The sequence below is a fragment of the Epinephelus lanceolatus genome, chromosome 4, assembly GCF_041903045.1.
Source record: "Epinephelus lanceolatus isolate andai-2023 chromosome 4, ASM4190304v1, whole genome shotgun sequence".
NCBI lineage: Eukaryota > Metazoa > Chordata > Actinopteri > Perciformes > Serranidae > Epinephelus > Epinephelus lanceolatus.
Window position 1 is genome coordinate 21,308,543 of NC_135737.1, and position 25,701 is coordinate 21,334,243.

The following is a 25,701-nucleotide window of genomic DNA, read 5'->3' on the forward strand; positions in this document are numbered from 1 at the left end:
CATGTAACAGAATCATGCATCTAATCTATGGATTATTAACAAAAATCTTGTCTTGCATTTACTTATGTTCTGCAGACTAGGTTAAAGGTCTTAAAGGAAAGAAATACAGGCTGAAGTACTGCATGTTAAGTTTATATGGGAACCAAACAAGTGAAACAAAGAGATATAGATGGACAGGCCTGTTTGGCTTCTGCATCTTTCTCAGGGTCTATACTCTCCCTGACCCTCATTTGATCGGGAATTTTGATATGCGTCCATCCAGAATTGAATTAGACTCCCCTGACATGAAAGATGGATGGGTGTAGGAAAAAAGTCATGCATTTAGAATACCTTGTGTTGTTCTGGCCGAGTCCACGATGCCTGTAGAGGACAGAGACACAACAACAAACAAAAGGCAAAGCAATTCTTAGAAAGCAATCCTTATCCAGGCAAAGCTGGGACGCTGCACGTTGCATGCAAGTATTAAGTTTCCAGTTTATTTTCCGTACATCCACAGTCCCTGAGCTGAATGTATGATGTTGCTGAAAGTCTGCAGATACAATAAGATGTATGCTTCGGATTTCCCAACCGGAGAAACCCATTATGTGACAGCAGGAGTGTTTCTTTTTAAAGGTGTACTTTTGGGGGATTTTAACGGTGTGTTATTTTCTCAACTGCACGCTGGAACAAGACTGCTTCCAGCCCCCCAAGAAGTAAGTCTATTGGCATCATGATAACGAAAATGCTTTCAGATAAGAAGGTTACTGGTTTATCAGGAAGAGGTGAATCCATTATGCTGCAACAACAGAGATATGTCGGCTTGTTCGGTAAAAGTAGTACAGCAATTATCGACCTGCAATCCGTTTTTGAGGCTTGAAGCAATAACGACAATATAAAACCCAATAAAACTGAATTTGCTCAAGCACTGTTACTTATCCATGCATATACAGAGCCTGTCCTACATCAATAGTTAGTAGTTGTCAAGACTTGCTGTGTTTCTCAACAAGCAATGAGAGGTTTAAAAGAAGCAATTTTGTTGCAGCTCTTCCCATTTCCCTTTGTGACACCTGGAAATAAATCTTTGCCTACAGGTGGCCTGTGTCAGATGCTCTGCTCTGAATGTTAACACTTCTTGTACTACACTCTCAAAAGGAAGAGGTTTTTTCCCATTATTATGCTTTGATTGTATTCCAAGGCTAAAATAAACAAAAATGTTATTTCAGTAACTTGAGTTTCATTCTTTAAAAAATGATCTCCCTGTCAGTGGAAATTTATAAATCTACAGGCACATTAACTTTACAAACACTGATTTCTGTATTATGAGAATGGATAAACGAAAGATTTACTACCTAACAAAAACAATATCATTTAAAGGAGCAGTGTGTAGGATTTACTGGCATCTAGTGGTTGTGATTGTGGATTGCAACCAGCTGAAACTTCGTCCATGTGCCAAACATGAACTTCCGGTTAGAATACCTTAGTGCTCAGGAGGTTGTGACTGGGAGCCACATTATCTGCAGAGGTCTCTTCCTCTCCAAAACAAACACATTTGTTGGTTTTAAGTGGTAAAAACACTACACTGAATAAAGCAGTATCACATTATAAATTAGTATTTCCAACACTGTCCGGCTCATCGCAAACTGGCTGCTAACCTAATGTGTGGCTACTCTTATAACATTAGACCCAGATGCTCAGGCGGTTTTATAGGCAGCTGAATTATTGGCAGAGGTCTCTTCCTCTTCAAAACAAACAGCCCACATGATTGAAACTGGTAAAAACGCTGAATGAGACAGCTTCACATTAAAAACACCAGAGTTTCTGATGCTGTTTGGCTTGTTGTGGAGGGGCTGCAAACTACAGTGGCATCTGGGGCTAGAGTAGAAACATGGCACTGCAGCATGGCGGATCCATGGACAAGGACCCGCTCCTTATGTAGACATAAACAGCTCATTCTAAGATAACAAAAACATGGCAATTCTTATTTTCAAGTGATTTCTTCACTAAAGAAAACATACTTATTATATCTTTATTCCATTTTTGGCCAATATTGCCCCCTAAATCCTACACGCTGGACCTTTAAATAATAACTTTGGTTGAATTATTGTCAAATGTTATCATTAAATGCCTCTCCATAACATTATGTATTGAAAAAACTCTCACTGAAGCATCAGGGTTCAGTTTTAAAACCACAAACTATAGTCACTATAGTGAAAACTATAGTGATCAGTAGTATAACACATTACTTGCTAAACTCTAAAAGCCCATTTGACATTGTGACTGGGATCAATGGGAGTTTAACATTTGATAATGTTATTTAAAAGGTTGCATATATCACAGTAAATATGATAATCATAACCATGTTGGTCATATCTCCCACTCTACTGAATACAGAATTACTTCACATCATTACAGATCACATCAAACCGCTGGATAACAAACAAACACTTAGAACTATTCTAGTCAACATGCCATGTCAAGTTAAATCACGAATGACACTGAAAAGCCCAACCCCACAAGACGATAAGCTCTTTGGAAAGCATGCTCTATGGATTTCATGAGGCTGAGGAGAAAATGTTAAGCATGACGATGGGATGCGATGGCCCACATAGCGAAAAAGTGTAACAAGCAAAATGATAAACAGCTATTTCATCAGGTGCAACTGCAAGAAAATGTCAAGTAAATAAAAGCAATCTGCCGGAATAATTGTAGGGCAAAACAGTGAATCAAACCATCAATTTATTCACACTGAGAAATCACTCTCTTATAATCAATCCAGGTCGTCTACAATTAACATAAAGAACATACGGTGTGCTTGCATTACTTACAAGTACTTTTCATCACAGACAAACTGGGTTCACCTTTCGCTATGAAAAGAAGCAGCTAGAAAGAGGAGAGGATGAATAATTATTGGACAACTCATATGCAAAGCTCACAGTGTGAGAGTAATTTCACTTTACTCCTAAGACCATTTTAAGTCCTCTACTGTCACACTAAAACAAACTGTGCACCGTACATCATTACAAACAGCAGTTGGCTGCATATCACCACGGTGCCGAGAAAGAGCGGTAGTCCAATTAAAACAGGCAACCTAATAGTCTGGAACATCACCACCTCATCCACACACACACACGCTCGTCTGCAGCGATGCTCCTGCAGTAAGTGAGCCGACAAGTATCGCTGTCATATCTGTGACAGGTGTTTGTTTAAAACAAAAGGACAATGAAGAGCAGCAGATGCGAGCGTGCAAAACGAAGACACCAAAACAAAATCACTCCTCCGAGCAAATGCTCATAACAATATGATGACGGCTCCTGTGGGACTTATCATTTCTCCAGCCCATTGTTATTCCCTTCCATAGAGAATTATCCTCGCTCTTTGTTCTGACATGAATTGTAATGTCAGCGTGAAGAGGGCAATGCAGCGAAAGAGGAGACATACTAACACAAATACACTAAACCCATAAATGTACAGAGCCCTGGTGGAGTTTCGTGCACTGGGTGACGCCTGACTGTGCATACTGTCATCATCCTGTGTCATTAACTGCTGAGCTCCAGAGCCTCTGCCAGCACATCACAGAAAAACTGACTAGCATTTTCGTGAAGGAACCCTTACATCACCCCACCACTCAGCTAGCAGGCGTGCAGTTGTAAATGAGTAGCCTTTTGTGTTTAGAAAAAACAATGCTCTCTTTGCATTGGCACGCAATGCTTCAAGCATCCCTCTGTTCCTAGATGCCCTGCCTAAACCGTTGTCACACCCCATTAATTACACATTTTCTTTAAGCATCTTATTACATATAAAATAATCATGAATTTCCTTTCTCAGGTCTTTAATTTCTACTTGGCACAGTGCAGATCTTAAGAGCACATTGTGTCCTGAAATATAGTATTTCTTTTACAAAAACACAAAGATTACAGACATTAGGTGCCATCATCCGATCGCCTTCAAACTATAATGTGCTTTTAAGTTTTATAATTAGTCCTTTGTCGCTACAACTTCCCTCTGTATAGTTACAGTTCAAAAATATTTCCAGATAATTACAGCTTGAAAACTCTGTGCATCAAGCAGAATGTTTAATATGTATTCAAATAAGCCAAACATTCATTATGTAGATAAAGTACAAAGCATGGATAAATACTTCATTTACATTTTCAGTTATTAAACAGACACACTTATCTGGAGCGACTCGCAGCGAATGCATTCAAAGGACTGAAACAACCCAATACCACATGTAAAAGTTGATGAAAGTTTTAAAATAAATATATAAACACTTCACTTTAATGGCCATATAAACAAAAACAAAACTATCGGCAGATAAGTGCCAATTTGAATTTGAAACATAAGTCTACGTAGGCATGCACCCACGACTGTACAACACTTTTTGAACTTACTCCTTTTATCCCGTCTTTTTGAATGTACAGTACCACAGCTTTCCTATTATGATACAGTAATCTCCCTCAATCCTCACACTGTGCACCCCTTTTACTCACAGTTCTAGCAGAATGCTTTTGTCTGCCGCCACTGAACATTTTGTGTAGGAGGTTATTCAGAAAGAATTTGTTTCTCCCCGTGTTAACCTTTAAAACCCCAGACCACGGTAAAAAGAAAAGAGAGTCGAATGAAGCCAGACAGGATTTCAAACTAAGAATGATTCGCTTATTTGTCACAGAATATCAGATGTAACAAAAACTGTCTTGGTTTCTTACGTGACTGAAATGCAGCATAATTAAAAGCTGAATCCTTGGCTCTCTATTCTTTTTACTTTTACACGTAGCTCCACTGAAAGAGTCCACTTAAAACTTATTGACAGATTGAACTGGTTAAGGTTAAGGAGGTACAGTGCCCTCGAATATTATTGGTGCCCTAAAGCTGGGCATACACTGTACGCTTTGACCCTGTTCCTGACCTGTTTCTTGAGCCGCACGACTCATTTTAGAGTCAAACCGAATTTCAGCTTCATCCAGTGTTGTTTGCTGTGCAGTGCACAGAGGGCAGCGAGGACAGATCATGGCCCCATCAACTGCTCCCAACCGGCCATCGAATGTTTGGATGAATTTCTAACGTGTCAGAAATTTTGGTCCGCCATTCTGCCCTACAAAGTCAAAGTGCAGCAACTACGCAAACACTGACATGGAGAAAAAAAAAAAAAAAAAAACAAATTTCGTCTTAGGGAGATTAGTGGTAATAAATTCATCCAGTGCCATCTCAGGAAGGATAGATAAAAACTATGACCGAAACACTATTGCAAAGTCAAAGTGCAGTATATCTAAACTAAATGTGTTCATCCAACTTTCTTGCTGTTTTTTACTACATTTTGATTGTTTTCAATAGTTTTATTGATTTTTCCAATTTGCAAATGTTGACATCCCTCAGTAGTGACCCTCAAGATTAAGAATCTTCTTTTATCGCACTGCCCCTTTCATCACAGAGTGTTTTGCTCATTAAGTAACTGACTTTGAAGAAATGGTCATCATGTGTCATCATTTTCCCAAGTACCATTGCCATTTTACACAATAAATAAATGCTGGTGTGTCGACTTGCATAAGAATTTTCATTTCTTTTGTTGGCAACCCTTGAATTGCCTTGGCGATCAATGAAGCTAACACAATATTCTATCTCAATCATGTGATCTAACGTCGTTTGCAAATCAAGGATAGTAAGCAGGCGGATTTGACAGCTATTTTAAATCGGCTCCTCCTGTTGCCGCCGGTTGCACTCGAGGCACAGCTAACTTCAGCTAACTTTAACTTTCCCATAACATTACTGGAACTGGCTAACTTTTGAAAGAGTAACACTTTCCACTACAGTTGGATAAGCTGCCTGAAACATTAAGAGATGTCCGAATCAAGACACATCAACCCAATTTTAAATTGGATTATCATTACGTTGTCAGAGTGGATATTGCCTTCAAGGAAGAAGCTATGCTAAAATGTCTGTCTATAATTTGCTAGCAGTTAGCTAGCCAGTAACTTAGTTAGCTAACTGATTATGAAGCTGTCATTTTTTATCTTCCTAACCCTTCTCTAGGCTAGCTAGTTGGCTTGTTGGTTCTGTGTGAGGGAGTGTTATGATTGGGACCAAGAATGTTAGAATCCCCTTCAGGATAAGGCTACCAACACAGACCGCAGTATCTGCTGTGTCAAAGCCGCAAAAACAAAGCCAGAATGCAGTAACATCATTTACTGCAGTTTGCCTTGGTATTAGCTTGGCTTTTGTAGTTAATGCAAACTTGACACTCTCTGTCCTCTAAAACGGGACAAAATTGAACCAGGAGACTTTATCACAATACAGAATAGATGTCACAAAGCCCATTTGGAGTCCTAACTCAGTTTTGAACACGTGTGTAGTTACTGCGCTTTGCCTTTGTATGGCAGCATTGCCAGTCTCTCACACAGCTGCAGCAGAGCCATGAGTCGATGACACAAGATCAGTGCCTTTCTTCTCACTCAGTCAATTAAACGACGTAGCCTGGTGCTGCTAACTTGCTAACATGTATGTGTGAGAAAGAGAGAGAGAGAAAGAGGGAATCAAGACTGGCTCATTTTTGCAGAAATTAACCTTAAAGCTCTTTTTAGAATGTCTGTTTCTACATTATTGTGAATTGAAGCTCTACTAGCAAACAAACGTCCACCAGCCTGCAGCCCTGGAGCTTTCAAACAAATCTTTGTTGACAACTGTCAATAGCCAGAACAGTCCACATGAGCCAACAGACAGTTATAATTTCTATTTTACTCGTATAGTGAGAGAAATCAGGTCATGGCTTGACAATTGCCCTCATTTATAAAATAAACGTATGACGGAAAACTGGGCATATGGTCATATGGTCATAACGCACTGCATTTTTATATGTGGACATGAGTGGAGGCTATGATCAAATCTCACATCAGGCCTTAGCTTGTGTACGCAAGTTTAAGTCAGCATGGACTAGCAGCGCAGCATAGTAAATCTGTCAGAGGTGGAGAATCAGTAGATCATATTCTGACTGGCATCTATGTATTTGCAGCCACGTAGGTTATAGGTCAATATATATCATGGATGTATAAATCAAATATTTCAACCTCGAGGTCACCTGACCACTGCAACACTGTTGACCGCAGCTAACTGCACTTTTCTGACTTCCTTTGAGGCCACTTTTCAGTCTGCCAAATTCAACCAGTTGGTTAAACTGGTCCTGGGATTTCAGCATTTCCATTTCTCAGAGAAGTTCCTCCTCTTAGTCGTATTAAGCCTCCCCGTGTCATAAACTCTTTGGGTGGGGCCTCTAAACCAAGAATGCACTGGGGCGAGATATGTAAATGACAAATGTTTTCAGCCACCACATTTATGAACGCCTAATCATTTCTGTGTCGTGACTGGCAAGAAAAGAACATTTCACGAATCACACATGAACCCTATGGTGAGATGATTTCTGCGCTCTGATCTGCCCTGGTCTGAACATTAGATTGATAATTGAGGGCCAGTGTGAGCGCATAAATCGTGAGCTTTGGCTGTACATCGCAAACACTTTAGTCATACTGCGGAAGTTGGAATTAAACAACAGCATTTCTAAAACCGGCTCAAATCGTGCAGTGTTTGCCCAGCTTTAGTGAATATGAGCAAAATAGGCTGTGAAAAGTAAATTTATTTACTTTTCCCCCAAAACATATGTGCCACAATTATCGGCACCCAGAATCCTATGATTAAAATCTAACTTAAGTATATTTTTAGTCATATTTACATTTTTAAGTTAGCCTGTTTGATTAGGAGCTGGTTGATTAGTTGTCAACCATGATTCCCTGTTTCAGTGGGGTATAAATATGAGGTGACACAGGTTAAATTCCCATAGTCATTTATTGCTATGGGAAAGACCCAAGAACACAGCGATGATGTGCGATGAGAGGTTGTTGAGATGCACAATCAGGGAATGGATAAAAGAAGAAGATGTCTTCACAGTTAAGGATACCAATTTTCACTATCAGGGTAATAATTAAGAAATTCAAAGTGACAGGAGATTTTGAAGATGCCAAGAGGAAGATGTGTGTGTACACTAACCAAACACACCAAGAGCACAATGGTTCTGGCAAAAGAATCTCCAAGGATCACAGCTTGAGAACTGCAAAGGTTAGTTGAGTCTTGAGGTCTCCAAAACTACCATTACATGCCAACTGCATCACCACAAGATTTCTGGGAGGGTTGCGAGATAAAAATCCTCTGCTGTCAATCCACAACAAGCTAAAGCACCTCAGTTTGCCAGATTTTACAGGGACTCTAAATGGAACCAGATAAAATGGTCAGATGACAGTAAAATAGAGCAACAAACATCAAAGGTGGGTTTGGCGTAGACATAAAGATAGCCATACAGAAAAGTACCTCATACCCACTCTGAAGTACGACGGTGGATCTTTGATGTTGTCTGGTGTTTTACTTTCAAAGGTCCTTGACATCTTGTTAAGATATATCATAGACTCCATCAAACAGCAGCAGACACTGCATGAAAACCTAACAGCCTCTGCCAGGAAGCTTAAAATGGGCTGAAGTTGGACCTTCTGGCAGGACAATCGTCGAAAGCACACCTCAAAATCTACAGCAAAATGGTTCATAGACTGCCGAATAAAGGTTTTAACGTGACCTCCACAGTTCACCTATCTAAACTTCACTGTGGTATGAGCTGAAGAGGAAAGTCCATGAGCGCTGAACTTGGAAATCAAAAGGATCTAGAGAGATTCTTTATGGAGGAATGGTCTCAGATCCTGTGCCATGTGTTCACTAACCTCATCACGCATTATAGGAGACGACTCAAAGTTGTTATCTTGGCTAAGGGAGGCTGCACAAAATATTAAATGAAGGGGTGGCAAATATTGTAGCACACATACTTTTGAGAAAAATGCCTCAAAGCAAAAATAAATCGTTTCTTTTTATTATGTTACTTCAATTAAAGGATAGATTTTTGTGAATATTTCAAATAAAAGATAATGAGGATAAGCAATAAAGACATTTTTGGCATCTTATTTTGCTCATTTTTACTAAAGGGTGCCAACAATTCTTGAGACCACTGTATTATGTAAGTCTAAAGGTAATCTGTGGAGTTTCTGACCACAAGGTTCCCACATATTTTTACCTATGGATTTTCAAACCTTTTCCATAATTCTTCATAATATTTTACCTCTTTTTCATGACTTTATTTCACTTGTTTAAAATGGGTAGGCCTATGTAGAGATACAGCCATACATTATCAAACATGCACTTCCTAGGCATATGCGGAGAAGCGCACTGCTAGCATTGCTAAATTTACTTGCTAGTTAGACACTCCGGCTGCCAACTAGATGCATGTGCCAATAGACCAGACCAGTGTATGTGTATGGATTGTAATTTTAACAAGTATGTGTATCCTTTTTGTTAAACAAACTTTTGTTTTATAGACATGGCTAATAATTGTTTTCTGACCTTGCCTGTACCTGAGCATTTGCGCTACCTTGATAAAATAAGGCTGACAGCTGTCACGCTCCTTCTGTCTCCCCCACGTCCAACTGGATCAACACCTAACACCATGGCCGGATATTGCTCAGCCAGACATTTATACATGCGCAGATGTCCGGATCCCTTCACTCGGTGATTTAATAAAATATGTATATTTGATTCAATCACCGGTATCATTAGGCTGACTGTTGTCTGTAAATAACCAACCTGTTAATAAACAACTGTTTGATCTATATGCTAGGATCTAGTTGGAGACGACAATCTAATACTGCTTTACTGTATGACTGCTCTGCAGCAGCCTCCCACTCAAGCAGCTACCGGTTTCTATCAGTAGTAACTGTCACCAGCATCATGACAGAGAATATTCATGCATCTTGTGTACCTCATATCTCAGTGTAAAGCCTTGGCTAAGGCGCCACACAACAGCTTTTCTCTCATTTTCTGCTATTTCTCTCCTTATGTGACAGCATGTCCTATTCCTCCAAAAGGGGGGGGAGCTGGCGATGATTGCGATGATGCCATATTGATCTAGTCTATGTACACTGACATTTAAACAGTCACACAGCGCAACACTAGATTTTAAATGAGTAATACAAGGAACCTATTTTGTATAATGTTACTCTTTTTTTTTTTACTTTTCCAAAAAATACTGTTAATTCCAAACAGTAATCAGGCCTGAGAAGATTTTTCTACTTTCATAACTTTTCCAGGGATTTTCATGACCAGTGGAAACCCTCTGAACACTACTAACACTATGGAACAATAGTCCACATTTTGTTATGCCTGTGCATGTGCATATGGGCGATGCCATACACACTCCTGCCGATGGTTTCACATAAAACACTACTACAAATGCAGGAAAGAAGAAGATGGCTAGAAAGTTAACATGGATGTAAACAACCTAGGTTTCAAAACTTTGTGAAAAAATTAGCATTGCAAATATTTTTGTTTGACCTCAAGGAGACACTAAATGCGTTTTGGTAAATAATGCTGGATGTAAACAGAAACTTTGTTTATTTACAAGAATACTCCACAGAGCACCTTTCGTAAATGCTAAATTGATTTTTTGTTTTTTTAAGTTGTTGAAGGCTTTATTCTAGCTTTAAAGATAGGAGACGGCATAAACATGTACAAATGTCGGTATCCTTCTTATTATATTGGGGCTGAGTAAAGAGCTCACAGTCTTTGCAGTCAGGGCAGATAAACTTAACATCACAGTGCTTTTTTTTAATGCATTTGGTTAAACAGAACATCATTATGTCTGTTCCTCGTTAAGCAGTATGCAGTAACTAAAAGGAAAAGTAAATTTTTTGTAAAACTAACTGTATTACACACCAGTGAGGATTTTTCACATTACTCCAGTAATCCCCTTACTTTATGCGATTGAGTTTCTTGTCTAACAATGAACAAAACATCACTGCTGTGAGGAACTGTACAGGAATGAAACTTCATCTTCTCATGATGATAGAGTTCTGCACCACAAAGTCCAAGTCCTTGATGCACGGTACCATTTAATCAAGACATGAAAGCAGCTGACCAGCTAAGGAGCCAAAAGACTGAAAAACACATTCAAATTAACTGCTAATTAATTCTGTATATTCATCACCACCACACATCTAAAATGGCACAGTACAGATCTGCACTGGTTTTCTGACCGATACGAAATCTCCCATCAATATATTAATGAGAAATCCTGAACTTAACAACCTCTAAAATGTTTGCTTAAAAATTGAACAGCTGCATTTTTTTTTTTCCAAATTCAGCATGTCCACCCCAAACGAATGTTGTTTCTATTATCACACCATCCTGGATGAAATACAGCTGTTATGATGATTACAGATAGCATGACAGACAGACATCAGATGAACAAACAGAACAAGACAATTAAACAATTAGCAGCCATTTCCTCATGCATTCATTAGAGACCCACCATGGAAACCACCTCCCTTGCTGATAAAACTACAAATGAAAATATAAGAAATCTGCATCTACTCTTACTACAGTCACTCAGTTAGGCTGCTAATCATTTCTTGCAGTAAAGAGATGTCACAGATCACAAAACATACTGCAGACTAATATGCAAAACACACTGCCACCACGGCACAGCTCTGCGTCACATGACATGCCATGTGACATGTCATGGTGCTGCATGTCAACAGGGCTACATGATATTCTGTTTTTTTCTGTTCCTGTTAATAACAAAAAGCCTCTGTGTGTTATTTATTTCCTCAGCATCCACAGAGTCAATCTTCACACCTACAGTACAGCTTTCCAGGTGATCTTCTATGAGATATAATGGTGGGATACTGAGCTCTGAGAGTTACTCTAACCCTCTGATGAGTGTCTGCACATCCATTATGACAGTTTCAAGACCACAAAATAAGACGATCTGTCACTGACAGAGGAGGAAATCTAGGTACAGCAGCTGGGAGGTGTGCTCTGTAAAATAATGCTGCTTCTCATAGGACATCTATACAGGATAACAGGACAGAGGTGTAAACTGTTACTGGGCTCTGCGTCCATGTGTGCCAGTGAGCCTCTCCACTGTGGGTGTGTGGGTTTACAGAGGGAAAAAAAAATAGGCCTGTCGTGACGTGCGTCATATGGTGGTAGCGTGTTTTGCACTCAAAGTGATGCTTCACTCAAAACCTATTTTTGAATATCAAACACTGAGCCCTGGAGGCTTGACAGGTGGCACAGTGGCTGCAGTCTGCTTGAAATCATGTCAATTACAATGGATTCCAATAGCAACCGGTTTTCACAGTTGGAGAAATGCCCATTAAACCACTTCTTGCAGCATAATCCACTTCTCCACCGGCCACCTCTATGATCGCTGCGTTTCAAACACTCATATTCTATATTTTTGTCTGCAGGGGTTTGATACTCAAAAGATTTTAGGTGGAGCACTTTTACCCTCCATTTTCAAGTGATACCGACATTAATGTTAGACAATCTACAGTACTATGGAGATGACGGACAGACTGAGCTGGGCTTAGATCCAGGCAACCTCATGCTGTGATGTAAAGTTTGAAATGATCAGGCAACAGCGACACAGAAATGGCGTTTCTTTTATTACGTTATTAACCAAATTGTCATCTGATCTCATGAGATAAGCTCCACGCACTTTCTATCACAAGATCAGTGAAGTTTTCAGGCTATATATTTGGGAAGCATGCAGCACTCGAATCAATTTCATGAACTCTGATGAGATCATTCCTTGGGGTTTTCAAGAAACAGCTTGGAAATTTTCAATAAAAAGGGATTATTTGATTTCACTGGGGCTTTTGTCAAATCTGGAGGCATACTATGCAACACTACTCCAGTACATTTCTGTGCCACGCGGATTTCATACCTGATAGATCCTGTTTAGATGTGCCTGTAGGAAGAAAATGTAGTGCATGTAATGGACTGGCTCCAGAATTCCTCCATGAACTTCAGTATATCTCTGAAGCATTTTCCCCCTCATTACCTCTCAACTGTAGCAAGACACCAAGACCTTGGAGAAGCAGGCCATGTGGGCAATAGATGTACGAGAATACCAATCAGGTATTCACTGTTTTTAATGGTTTGCACATGAAGTATTGTTGAAGACATTTCCAAGAGGACATAGTATCAGGAATGTAATGGTTGGTCCAGCTCAACACAAATTCAAAAGATGGTAAAAGAATATCCATAGATAAACTAAATTAAACTTTTCAATCCCCAGCATGAGCAGAATAATGACAATGGGGATTGAAAATGCTAAACAAACACTTGATTGTCCAAGTGCCCATTCTAGCAAATGCTGTACAATAAGAAGCAGACAAAGTTTAATTATTGCCTCAAATTGCATGCTTATTTTGGGAATGTTATAATTAGGTTTCTGATGCAGATTTTCTTGACATTTGGGAAAACTCGAGTCAAATCTGAGTGTACTCCACATTACAGGCTGAGTATCGCTAAGCTAATTACATGAGATCCTCTGGGCCGTCTCGAAGGAGCCACTAATTTAGGGGAAATAATCAGCAGTACAGAAACCTTGTTGAGGAAGCTGCAGAAGTCCCCCACCTCTGCATGATCAATATACCTCTTGAATTCAGGTTAAAGGTATTCAATTCCTCTCCCTGAGACACCGGCATCCTGCAGCTTTGTATTCCTCCCTGGTGGTTACTACTCAGTGTGTCCCAATTCCACACCATAATGAAATATAAACTCTACTATAACGAACTTAGTGTACAAGATGGACCTTTTCATATTGGAAATACAGGAAAGGATGCATGAGATTAATTGATATCAGTCAAGCTACAACTTCAGAAACATGTCCTTAATTTCCAATTTACAATCGTCACAAACTGCAAGTGAAGTAAATGTTTATTTCAGTATGAATTACTTTACAAGCTGTCACCAGAGAAAATACACCATTCATCATCTCACATTTTCCCCCTTTAGTTCATCATATACCAAATGGTTTTAGCACCTAATTTCCCCAGCGTGAACCAGTTACTTAAAAACTGAGAGGTTAGAATTTATGTATAGTATGCAACTGGGACACAGATAATATCAGTCTACTTTGCACCACGTGTGGTTCATTAACTCCAGGAGGAAAATTGCTTGCAGCACATCGGCCCACAAGGACCAGAACTGAATACCTAGGATTTGAGATATCGAGCTTCTGTCATCCATACTGCCTTTATTATTTTACCTGCTCTCCTTCGGTGAAGACGCGCTCACCGGCGCTCCAGCTGATGGTGGGCGTTGGATCTCCTGACGCCTCACAAGTCAGCGTTACCTGCTCCTCCATCTCGGAAATGCTCTGGTTTACGATGTACGTGATCTTAGGTTTGACTGTAAAAACAAAAACAAAGTCATCACAACGGCACAAGCTCAACAAGACATGCCAGGTGGTTTGGCAGCACAAGTACAATAAGTAAAAGAACAACTCAGTGGATGTGGGATGAGTTCAAAGGCAGGAGGAGGATCAGTAGTTTGACAGGTGACGGGGGATTTCTATGGCAGTCAAACTGTTATTTAAGCTTTTCCAGTCCCAGCAGTGGCAACGTTGTGATAACCACGTTTGGATCCAGACTTAATTCATGTAATAATTTATTTAGCCTATCTCAAAGGAGCCGGTCTTCATTTTTGTTTACATTTGACAGAACTGTCGAGTTACAGTACACCTGAGCTAACCTGAAAGCGCAACAGGGTGCCACAACTGTGACATGAGCAAAGCGGAGCAAATTGAAGTGCTACTTCTGACGTGCGAGTTTGAGCATTACTCTGTGCTTTCATATTTATCACTGCACTCCATGAAGGATAAATGCATGGATTAGGTAATGCATTTGTACATTTTCAAGGAAATGTCGTAAATGCTGTATAATTTTCAATTTTTTTACCATCAGAAAACAATCGAAACCTTGTATTAAAATGCTTTTATCTCAGCCGATAACTGTTGAATAAAAAATTGGACAGCTGTGTTGTCATTTCGACACAAAAACATATTTGAATGAACAAGCAACATCCGATTGTTATTTTTTTTAATTGATACTTTCAGCTACATTAACCCATTTCCTGATACTCTGGTCATGGTTAAAACACTGGACCCATTTTCTAGGACGCCGCCATGTGAGCTGATAGCAGCATGGAACGGCACAAACAAATAAAGAGTCGACAGTGGTTTTTGATGTGTGTCAGCAAGTAAAGTGAGCAAAGCTGCTTCAAGTATCTGGCAGGCGCATGACGCCTCTGAAAAGCGCCTGCTGCTGTCAAACAACTGAATTTAAACTTCAGTATTTTGTTCATGCTGGAGAGAAAGAAATCCAGCCTAAACCTTAGAGCACAAACTTCTTGTGTTTATTTGAATTTGCCTCTGTAGCTCCACGCTCACAAACTTAGAATCTTTTTGCCAAAGATGCTGATGCAAACATCTTATCTGAGCTCAGAGGTATTAGCAGCTCAAACAATTTGCTTTACTACTTTAAGTGTAGCGCTATTTAAAATCTTTTTTCTCCATTAGATTCTTACTTTGAGGTCGTACATGGACACACCATGTGTTCACTTAAAGATAGATCAGTGTGGTTATTTCACAGGGAAAATGTCTGTTTTTCTTTTTTGTCTTTGCTCTTCTCAGTGGTTTGAAGTGGGTGAGGTACACATACTTCACTAATTAGAATTTAGCAAGTTGAATCTAAATCAAATGATGGTTGGGAGGCTGTTTGCCAGCACTGTCAATCAAATTGATCAAAACACACCCACACAATCCTGATGAAGCTGGGTTTGGAGTGTTAAAACTCTTGATAAATAACACTTAAAGCCCCATTCGGACAGGATGAACATTACAGGGGGTGTTGGGGATATAAATATTCACGGTGGTCTTCAGTAATTAAACTGATCATTTCAGGCAGCATCTTAACCATCTAAAAGTTACAGGATGTGATCTGTGATAGACATGGACACTCAGCACAACAAAGCTACAAGAGAAAGCCAAAAGCAAATTTGAGTTAAAAACTGTACTCCTTCTCAGACTCATAACTCAGTCAAATCTTAACACACAAACAAAAAACACATATTGATATCAGTCGGTGTGACTTACACTTCCCGAGGACATCATTATCTGCCTTTTCTGTTGCAAATTAATGTCAATAAACCTGCTTAGAAATCATTAAAAAAGACACTTCAGAAATTGCGTGAGAACAATCACAACCAATTATAGCTGTCTGTTCATCTACAGGGACATTGCAAACGAGAACTGCCAACAGCAATTCTGCACTTCTATTGGTACATTAAAAAGTAAAATGTCATAAAAAAGTACAAAAAAGCAAAGAAATACAGTATAAGTTAAAAAAATAGCTACCTGCAGCTTTTACAGTGTTTTGTCTCATCATTTTTTTTCATTCAACATATCTTTCATGATCATCGGCATGTTTTCATCCACCAGATTAGCAATAACATTTTTGACTTACTCCATTTTCACCTAAAAGCCAAATTTCACACTAAGCTGATTAAAAAACAACCCCCGCAAGAAATTAAGCTGAGAAACAACCTTCTCTTCATGGAGAAAAAACTCAAAGGTCCACTTTAAAATACAAGGAGGTCGCTCGGGAGAGGGTTTAAATTTACAGGAGGAAAAACAGTGGGTAATTGTAGCTGTAAATATCACTGAGGTTGGGGTGAATATTTCCCACAGAAGCACTCCGGACAGAATTAAAATCAGTGAGCAGTAGAGTTAAAATCACCCCGCCTCCCCTCAAGATATAAATCAAGTCTGAATGGGCCTAAAGAATACTTTTGTTTTTAACGTTACTTTAACTGTTTTAGTCAGAATTATTGAATATTATACAACAGTTAGTTCCAACCAAGTAATTGATTACTTTTACTCTATGAGTGATGGTATAAAAGTCAACAACACTGCAAATTTTAACTATGCATGCACTCCACTTCACAGGTGTTTAAAACATTAATTAGCCTACAGTAACGGTTGTTTTAACAAACTCTGCACTGCAAATTAACATATGTCCACATATGAATTAAATTATGAATGGCTCTCAGAAGAAGGCAAACAGAAACACAGGAGTCAACAGACTCTTGTGTCACCGGCTGCACAATAAATGGAAACACACAGATAAATGTCCATTTTACAAAGAACATGGCCTGCAAAGTAGCACGCTAGTGAGCAGGAATGTTTATGTGTTGCTTGGCAACAGTCCAGCCCCGTCCAGCTACAGAACTATTTGTGTTGGTGGAGCCAAATGAATGACAAAATAAACAAACAATTCATACTCTGTTGTCGCTTATTAATTTTGACCAATAAATGGCGCTTGTAAAACTGCTGTATGAAAGAAATATGACCTCAAGTGTGATATTACTGCATTATAGAGAAATACCTAAGATTTCAAACCACATTTTTAGAAGCTTGGAGGCATTACATGAAAGAAAATATCTGATCAGACTTGGTATTGACCAGCACTAAATATTCAAGAACTCCGATCAGGATCAGGGACAAAAAAAAAAAACACATTAATACAGCTTCCATATTCAGAGGAGGGAGCTTACAAGACACGCATGACTGCAGCTTTTCCCACAGTGATGGTGGGAGACCAGAGCTTTGTGAGTGCAAGAAAATCTTTCAGATAATGAGGTAAATCTTGCTAAAAAGGTAAACAACCTGCTTTGAAAGGCTTCTCCAGTAATTTCATGGTAATCGTTTACCCGTTGAGATCTTAAGAACCAGGCCCTGGCCATTTCAGTTGTTTGGGAAAACAAATTGAACCAGATAACTCATTGTAAATTTAATTTATGAGACTACATGCACTTATATTGTGGTTGTGATTTAAATTATGGTTGTTACATGAAAAAATAAAGACAACAACAACAACCTAGTGGGCAAAAGAGAAGGAAAAAAAAAGAGAAAGACTTCAAAGAGTTTAGCTGAGCTCATCCCACTTGGCCAGTTCTCTGGATCCTTAAGCTTCATCCTTACATGAAACATCCACAGCCCACACTGAAACAACACCTCATCTTGTATCCCTTAGAAAACAGACACATAACCATAGTATTGTTCTTCCCCCACCTACGTACTCTTATACATCATTCCCACACATTTGGAACATTTTATATTGTCACTTCAGCTCATGCATGTATGTATATAAAATGTTCTGCCTTACCAAACACTCTCAGACTGAGCTCCTGCTCACTCTCCCCAGCCTTGTTCCTGGCAATGCAGGTGTAGTCGCCCTCATCCAGTTTGGTAACATCCATTAATGTCATTTCAGAGCCATCGTCATTAAAGCTGTACTTCTCTCCTGCCTCGAGAACCACTTCGTTCCTGTGGAAAACACAAGTGTTTGAACATTATATATGTCTATCCACTCCATTACAAACATTATTTTTAAACCATAAAAGCTTTTCTTTGAGAGATAACTTCTTTTTTTCCCTCATCGTGACCAAGAAACTAATCAGTAGTTTCTAGATCCTTGAATGACAAAAAGATGAAGTGGTAAAGAGGAAGCGCAGTAATGAAAAAAGAAGAGATGAAAGCTGATATTACAGAGCAGAAAATGGGGCGAAGATGTTTTTGTTCTGCAAGCTTTCTGACATTTATTGTTCGTTTTTAAATTCCAACAAAAAATGGCTAATGTGCCATCTTTTTCTGTCCGAGTGAAGTATAGACTGTTTGTCACCATTGCCATCCATGTGGTAATGTTCTCTGGCCTCAAACTGTCTGCGATCACATGTATGGGGTTTTAATGCAGCTTTCAACAAGTTGCAGGTGCTTTCTAGAAACACAAGCATAAAACATGATTTCAAGGGCAACAAAATACTAAAATTCAGCAGTAGCTTCTGGGCTGTTTGCACTTTGTGCCCCCACAGTCGAAGCTGTCTACACAGCCAACTGCTGTCTTGGAAACAAGATGAACAAGAGCAGTTTAACAAAGCATCAAGCTATCAATGGCTGTATTCAGATACACAGAATAATGTGGATACTGATGACACTCCAGTCCTCATGTTTCACTGTTTACATGCACCTTTGATACCCTGTGATTAAGTATCGAATTGCAATGAATAAACCAGTTAGCACAATATCCCTAATATCCTAGAGTGTCTTCCTGATGTGGCTGAGTTACCTCATATATATGACATTTCCTGGACAGTGTGACTATTGCAAGTGCAGCCTATGTATTCTGGTTCAGTAAAAACATTTTATTCACATTATTATGCGATATTTCTATAATAATGTTTGATATATAATAATGCAACTAACATTATATACAGAGTTCCCACAGACTTTCACCAATGTATTTTCAAAAACGTCCATAAATTTTCTGTAACATTTACATGACATAAATTAAATTTAAATTCAAAATGGGTACGCAGATCATTAGACACGTCGATTAATTGGTTGAGCGTTGGCTCAAGATGTCTTGCAGCTATACAGATGCTTGTTATGCTGGTAAAAGCAGTAATGTTTTCTAGTCTGGATACAACAGGTGTGAAATATGTGCAGACGCTATCAGTTTGTCGAGGGGCCTTTTGGTTCTCTTGATGCGTCTTCCCTTCAGGTGCAGAGCCTAGATCCAGCATGGCTAGTATCTGCCTCTCTCTTGAGCTATGTATTGTATTTGTCGTTCAAAAGCCACACATTATTAAACATGCACTACCCCGGCATTTGTGGATAAGAGACTGCTAACGCTTGCTAACTTCACTCATTTGTTAGACATTCCCGTCCCCACTTAGCCGCATATTTGCCAGTGTGAATCACATGATACTAGTGATGTTTCAATGGTCAAAAAGTGCAGCAGGACATTTTATATTACCTATACAGGGAACATATTTCGATTTTCAAGATCATTTTTGAACATCAGTTGAAACAATGTATATTCAAATCTTTTCTAAAACATTCTCTGAATTCCAAACAATTTCCAGACCTTAAAACTTTTCCAGGAATTTAATGACAGTAGGAACCCTGTATATGATAATGTACAGTACAGGCCAAAAGTTTGGACACACCTTCTCATTCAATGCGTTTTCTTTATTTTCATGACTATTTACATTGTAGATTCTCACTGAAGGCATCAAAACTATGAATGAACACATGTGGAGTTATGTACTTAACAAAAAAAGGTGAAATAACTGAAAACATGTTTTATATTCTAGTTTCTTCAAAATAGCCACCCTTTGCTCTGATTACTGCTTTGCACACTCTTGGCATTCTCTCCATGAGCTTCAAGAGGTAGTCACCTGAAATGGTTTCCACTTCACAGGTGTGCCTTATCAGGGTTAATTAGTGGAATTTCTTGCTTTATCAATGGGGTTGGGACCATCAGTTGTGTTGTGCAGAAGTCAGGTTAATACACAGCCGACAGCCCTATTGGACAACTGTTAAAATTCATATTATGGCAAGAACCAATCAGCTAACTAAAGAAAAACGAGTGGCCATCATTACTTTAAGAAATGAAGGTCAGTCAGTCCGGCAAATTGCAAAAACTTTAAATGTGTCCCCAAGTGGAGTCGCAAAAACCATCAAGCGCTACAACGAAACTGGCACACATGAGGACCGACCCAGGAAAGGAAGACCAAGAGTCACCTCTGCTTCTGAAGATAAGTTCATCCGAGTCACCAGCCTCAGAAATCGCAAGTTTTTTTTTTTGTTTTTTTTTTGTCTGCATTGGTCTTCATAGCTTAGCGCCACTAAAGGGTGTAAGCTTCTTGTGAAGATTGATGCACTGTTAATCTTGCAGTCAAGTATTTTATACCCATAATGCGTGGTTGTGACCGTCACCCACCCTCACTGGAGACTAGCCTAACAGCCTTTATTGGAAAAACTTCCTAATATGAGTCAGAGAGGGCCGTGATACACCAAAGTGTGTCAGGGGGAAAGTAAGGAAACAAGCAAGGGGGAGGGGGCAGGTGCTTAAGTCCTGAGTTATATAGTGACAGTGCATGCGGAGAAGAAGGAGGAAAAACAAACAAATAAACAAACAAAAAAAAAAAAAAAAAAAACAGGGGAGAAACAGGCAGTGTAGCTGATGTATTGTGGCCTTGAGGTGGTTGTGCTCCATGCAGATTATCGAAAATAAACATATACATGTCTACTATACTGTACTGAAAAACAAAAACAAAAGAGAAGTCTATACTGAACACCAAAAATGTGAGAGTCTTGGTGGAGGGGGAAAGCCCGATTGCAGAGAAGAGTTGCCAGCGCGGTGTGGTAAGTTTGAGAAGCAAGTGGGCCCCTTTGGAGTGATCCCATCGGTTCTTTGCAATGCGTCATGGAGCTGAAGTATCAAACATGCATGCGTGTATTTGAACCCTTCCAATGTGTTTATGAGAACCATCACCAGGGTCCAGGGCCAGCCCTGCGGGGGAAGGGGGGGCGGTATGGCACCCCAAAACCGCAGGAGCGCCCAGACCCCAAGACCATGGAGCCACAGAGGCTGCAGGACACCACGCAGGCCCAAGGACCCAGGGCAGCGAAGGCCGGCACCCCCAGAGAGCCAGAGACACACCCCAGACAGGCGGAGCAGGAGGGCCCGCCCACCCACCGCCCGACGCGGACCGCCCCCACCCCCCCCAACCACCACCCACCCGCCCCCGCCCCCATCCCCCACCCACGGACGCACCCAGGGACCGCCCCCGACCCAAGGAGCCAGGCGCGGGGGCCCGGCACCGCCCCCGGGGAGAGAACCAGCACCGCACCGGACGGGCCCGCACCAGGCGCCGGCCACCAGCAGACGCCGGATTGGACAGTAACGAGAGCCCACCCAGGCCCGGGCGGACGAGGGAGGCAAGGAGGCGGTGATACTGCAAGGCATATGTCCCCGGCGCATCGGGAACCAGGGGACCGCGAAGGGCCACCCGCCCGAACCCCCCAGGATGGACCCCCACCAACACACAGGAGAGAGCGGCCCGCCACGAGCAGTCAATCCCCCATCGGGACCCCTTAGCAGAGGGCCCATAAACCACAGCTGGTCAGGAGGCAGAGCCCCGGCAGGAACCCACAGAGCCCCCAGGGCGCCACCCGGCCCACCCGCCACAGGGCCACGGGACCCCCCCGACACCGGGAACCCAGCCAAACCACCATGATGTAAATGGGCTCCCTGGCTCCAACCCTCAGCCCAGGAGGGCCGGGCCCCACTAGCCACGCCATGCGTATCTACAGTGTGTGTAAACCCACCACCCCCCCTCTTACTATGATTCTCCGATCCCTGACGGAGAAACATTAACCCTACACCGTGAATGTGAATGTGAGTGCCCATAAGTGTGATGTGATGCATTAAAATTGAGGGACATAGGAGACAGGTGGGGGCAAGGCTGATGGCTACAGCACACTGCTGTCCTGCAGCCCGTGCAGCCATAAGGCACCTGGAACCTGTTCCCATCTGTCCCCCAAGATGTAGGTGTATGTGGTGCTTTAAAATTGGAGAACAGATAAGGATGGGCCGCGGGGCAGCATGGAGGGCTACCGGACATTACTGTCCCATAGCCTGCCCCATTATGAAGCCCCCCCAATCCATCCGTGGTCTGCACCCCGAAGAGTGAGTGTATGTGGTGCATTAAAACTGTGCAATGTGTGGTGAGTGAACTAAATGTGGTTTAGGAGGCCAGGCTAGTGTAGGCCCGGCCCGAGGGCTGGAGGGATGGATGGGAGGGGCCAGGAGGTGGCGCCAACCAGACCCCGGCGCCGCGAGGCCCCCAGCGCCCATGGACAGCGGGCCAGGCGGGCCCCAAGGAAACCCAACGGGCCCCCACCTAACCCCGCCCCCCTGGCAACTGCAACGTCGGGCCCCCGCAGTGGTCCCGACCTGGGCCACACCACCCGCAGCAGATCGGCCCCCAGCAGAAGGACAAGGCGCGCCACCAGGGTGAACGGACGATGGGCCCCACCCAGCCCCCCCGACCCCGACGCGCCAGAGCACAGACCAACCCGCAACCCCGCCAGTCCCCCCCCAGACCGCCACAGACCCAAAGCCGGACCCCCATCCCATCCGACCCGCCCCCACCGGCGGCCGCACACCAACGGGCAGGCCCACACTGTGCAGCACCAGAACACCCCCCGCGGGCAGCACCCAGCCCCCACGCCAGGCCCCGCAACCCAGGGGAGGACCCTGGGGCCACCCGAGGCCGGGAGAGAGGAGCAGGGAGGGACGGGGAGAGGGGGGAGGGAGGAGGGAGGGGTAGGGGCAGGAGCGGAGCGAAGGGGGGGGGGGGGGGGGGGAACCCACCCACCCCGCACCACCAGGGGCGGAAACAGCCCCCAGGGGGGACCGGCCACGCCGCCCCAGGCCCAGGGAGCACGAGGAGACCCCGCCCCCCCCAGGCACACAGGGCGAGCAGTCCAGACGCACCCGCCCCCAGGGGAAACCGCCTGGCCCCGCAATCCCCCACAGAGCCAGGGAGCAGGCCCGGATTCGAAGAAATCAGAAATCGCAAGTTAACAGCAGCTCAGATCAGAGACCAGATGAATGCCACACAGAGTTCTAGCAGCAGACCCATCTCTAGAACAACTGTTAAGAGGAGACTGCGCGAATCAGGCCTTCATGGTCAAATAGCTGCTAGGAAACCACTGCTAAGGAGAGGCAACAAGCAGAAGGGATTTGTTTGGGCCAAGAAACACAAGGAATGGACATTAGACCAGTGGAAATCTGTGCTTTGGTCTGATGAGTCCAAATTTGAGATCTTTGGTTCCAACCGCCGTGTCTTTGTGAGACGCAGAAAAGGTGAACGGATGGATTCCACATGCCTGGTTCCCACTGTGAAGCATGGAGGAGGAGGTGTGATGGTGTGGGGGTGTTTTGCTGGTGACACTGTTGGGGATTTATTCAAAATTGAAGGCACACTGAACCAGCATGGCTACCACAGCATCCTGCAGCGACATGCCATCCCATCCAGTTTGCGTTTAGTTGGACCATCATTTATTTTTCAACAGGACAATGACCCCAAACACACCGCCAGGCTGTGTAAGGGCTATTTGACCAAGAAGGAGAGTGATGGAGTGCTGCGGCAGATGACCTGGCCTCCACAGTCACCGGACCTGAACCCAATCAAGATGGTTTGGGGTGAGCTGGACCGCAGAGTGAAGGCAAAGGGGCCAACAAGTGCTAAACACCTCTGGGAACTCCTTCAAGACTGTTGGAAAACCATTTCAGGTGACTACCTCTTGAAGCTCATGGAGAGAATGCCAAGAGTGTGCAAAGCAGTAATCAGAGCAAAGGGTGGCTATTTTGAAGAAACTAGAATATAAAACATGTTTTCAGTTATTTCACCTTTTTTTGTTAAGTACATAACTCCACATGTGTTCATTCATAGTTTTGATGCCTTCAGTGAGAATCTACAATGTAAATAGTCATGAAAATAAAGAAAACGCATTGAATGAGAAGGTGTGTCCAAACTTTTGGCCTGTATTGTACATTATCATATACAGGGTTCCTACTGTCATTAAATTCCTGGAAAAGTTTTAAGGTCTGGAAATTGTTTGGAATTCAGAGAATGTTTTAGAAAAGATTTGAATATACATTGTTTCAACTGATGTTCAAAAATGATCTTGAAAATCGAAATATGTTCCCTGTATAGCTAATATAAAATGTCCTGCTGCACTTTTTGACCATTGAAACATCACTAGTATCATGTGATTCACACTGGCAAATATGCGGCTAAGTGGGGACGGGAATGTCTAACAAATGAGTGAAGTTAGCAAGCGTTAGCAGTCTCTTATCCACAAATGTGTCCAAACTTTTGGCCTGTACTGTACATGTTGGCTATCTAGCCTACAGGTTACTGATGGTGAGAAATATTAAACTTTTTATGCAGTCCTGCCATCAACAACAACCACCACCATAACACAGACATGTATAAGGCTGTAATGAACATCATGCTTGATTCTTATTTCAAAGAACAGTAACTGTGTGTAATTGTGTGAAATAAAACACAATAAAAACTGCTGTAAATATCACCAATGGGAAAATCTCACATGTAAGAGAAATGTTTTCTCATTTTAAAGTTGATATTAGCTCATATTTGGCTGGTACACACACAACCCACTCAGCTTATTATTTCTAATTAGCCCTTTCTCTTTAATCTGTTGCTGCCAGCTTTTATGACACTGATGTTATGTGTCTCAACAATTTGTGCCATTTACAACTGCCGCTGCCGACAAACACTCATTTTTAGCTACAGTAGCAGCGTGGTTATATTGATCTGTTGATCTCTCCACCACTTTGGAGTATCTAAACAAGTGTTGGGTTGCCATAACATTTGTACAGACATTAATAATCCACAGAGGATGAACGGTGTTGACTTTGGTGCTCCACATTTTTTTTATACTGTGCCGTTATTAGGTGAAAATTTTAATTTGTTCAATATTTTGATTTATGACCAAACACCTGCAAAACTAATGACAGTCCCATCTGTCTCAGCTCTACTTTGTATTTAGTGCTAATTGGCAAATGTTGGCATGCTAACACGCTAATAGAAGACGATGACTGATGAATCACTAATGCCAAAAATGTAATTTGAAGTGTTTTTAAACTTTAATAGGCTTTAACTTGCATCCCAGATTGAAAATAAATGACAATCTTTACTTGTCAATATGCTATTTATGTATGTTTGAGTTGTAACAAATAATAAATAACATAATGAATAAAGTGAGAAGGGCTAAGGTCCTCACGTGCAACAGCAATCACTTTAAAATTAGGTTAAATCAGGCATATTAAGTATAGACTATGTATTCAATGTACAGCCTGACTAAAGGTTAATCCTACAAATGAACACATGGTTTAAATAATAAGGGCAACA

The 25,701-nt window shown here is 41.7% G+C and overlaps 1 protein-coding gene across 8 annotated transcripts in view; it reads right to left on the bottom strand.

The window, feature by feature from the left end:
- Positions 1-25,701, bottom strand: part of ncam1b (neural cell adhesion molecule 1b) — a 104,615-nt gene that overhangs the window by 33,136 nt on the left and 45,778 nt on the right. For 4 of the 8 annotated variants that reach the window (XM_078167017.1, XM_033630882.2, XM_078167015.1 and 1 more), the window contains exons 7-10: positions 18,075-18,235; positions 14,117-14,259; positions 12,788-12,811; positions 331-360 (exon numbers count right to left, since the gene is read on the bottom strand). In XM_078167017.1, the coding sequence (XP_078023143.1) occupies positions 331-360; positions 12,788-12,811; positions 14,117-14,259; positions 18,075-18,235 (358 nt within the window). The remainder of the gene's footprint in view (positions 1-330; positions 361-12,787; positions 12,812-14,116; positions 14,260-18,074; positions 18,236-25,701) is intronic. The other 4 variants (XM_033630884.2, XM_078167018.1, XM_033630886.2 and 1 more) reach the window with 2 other exon arrangements.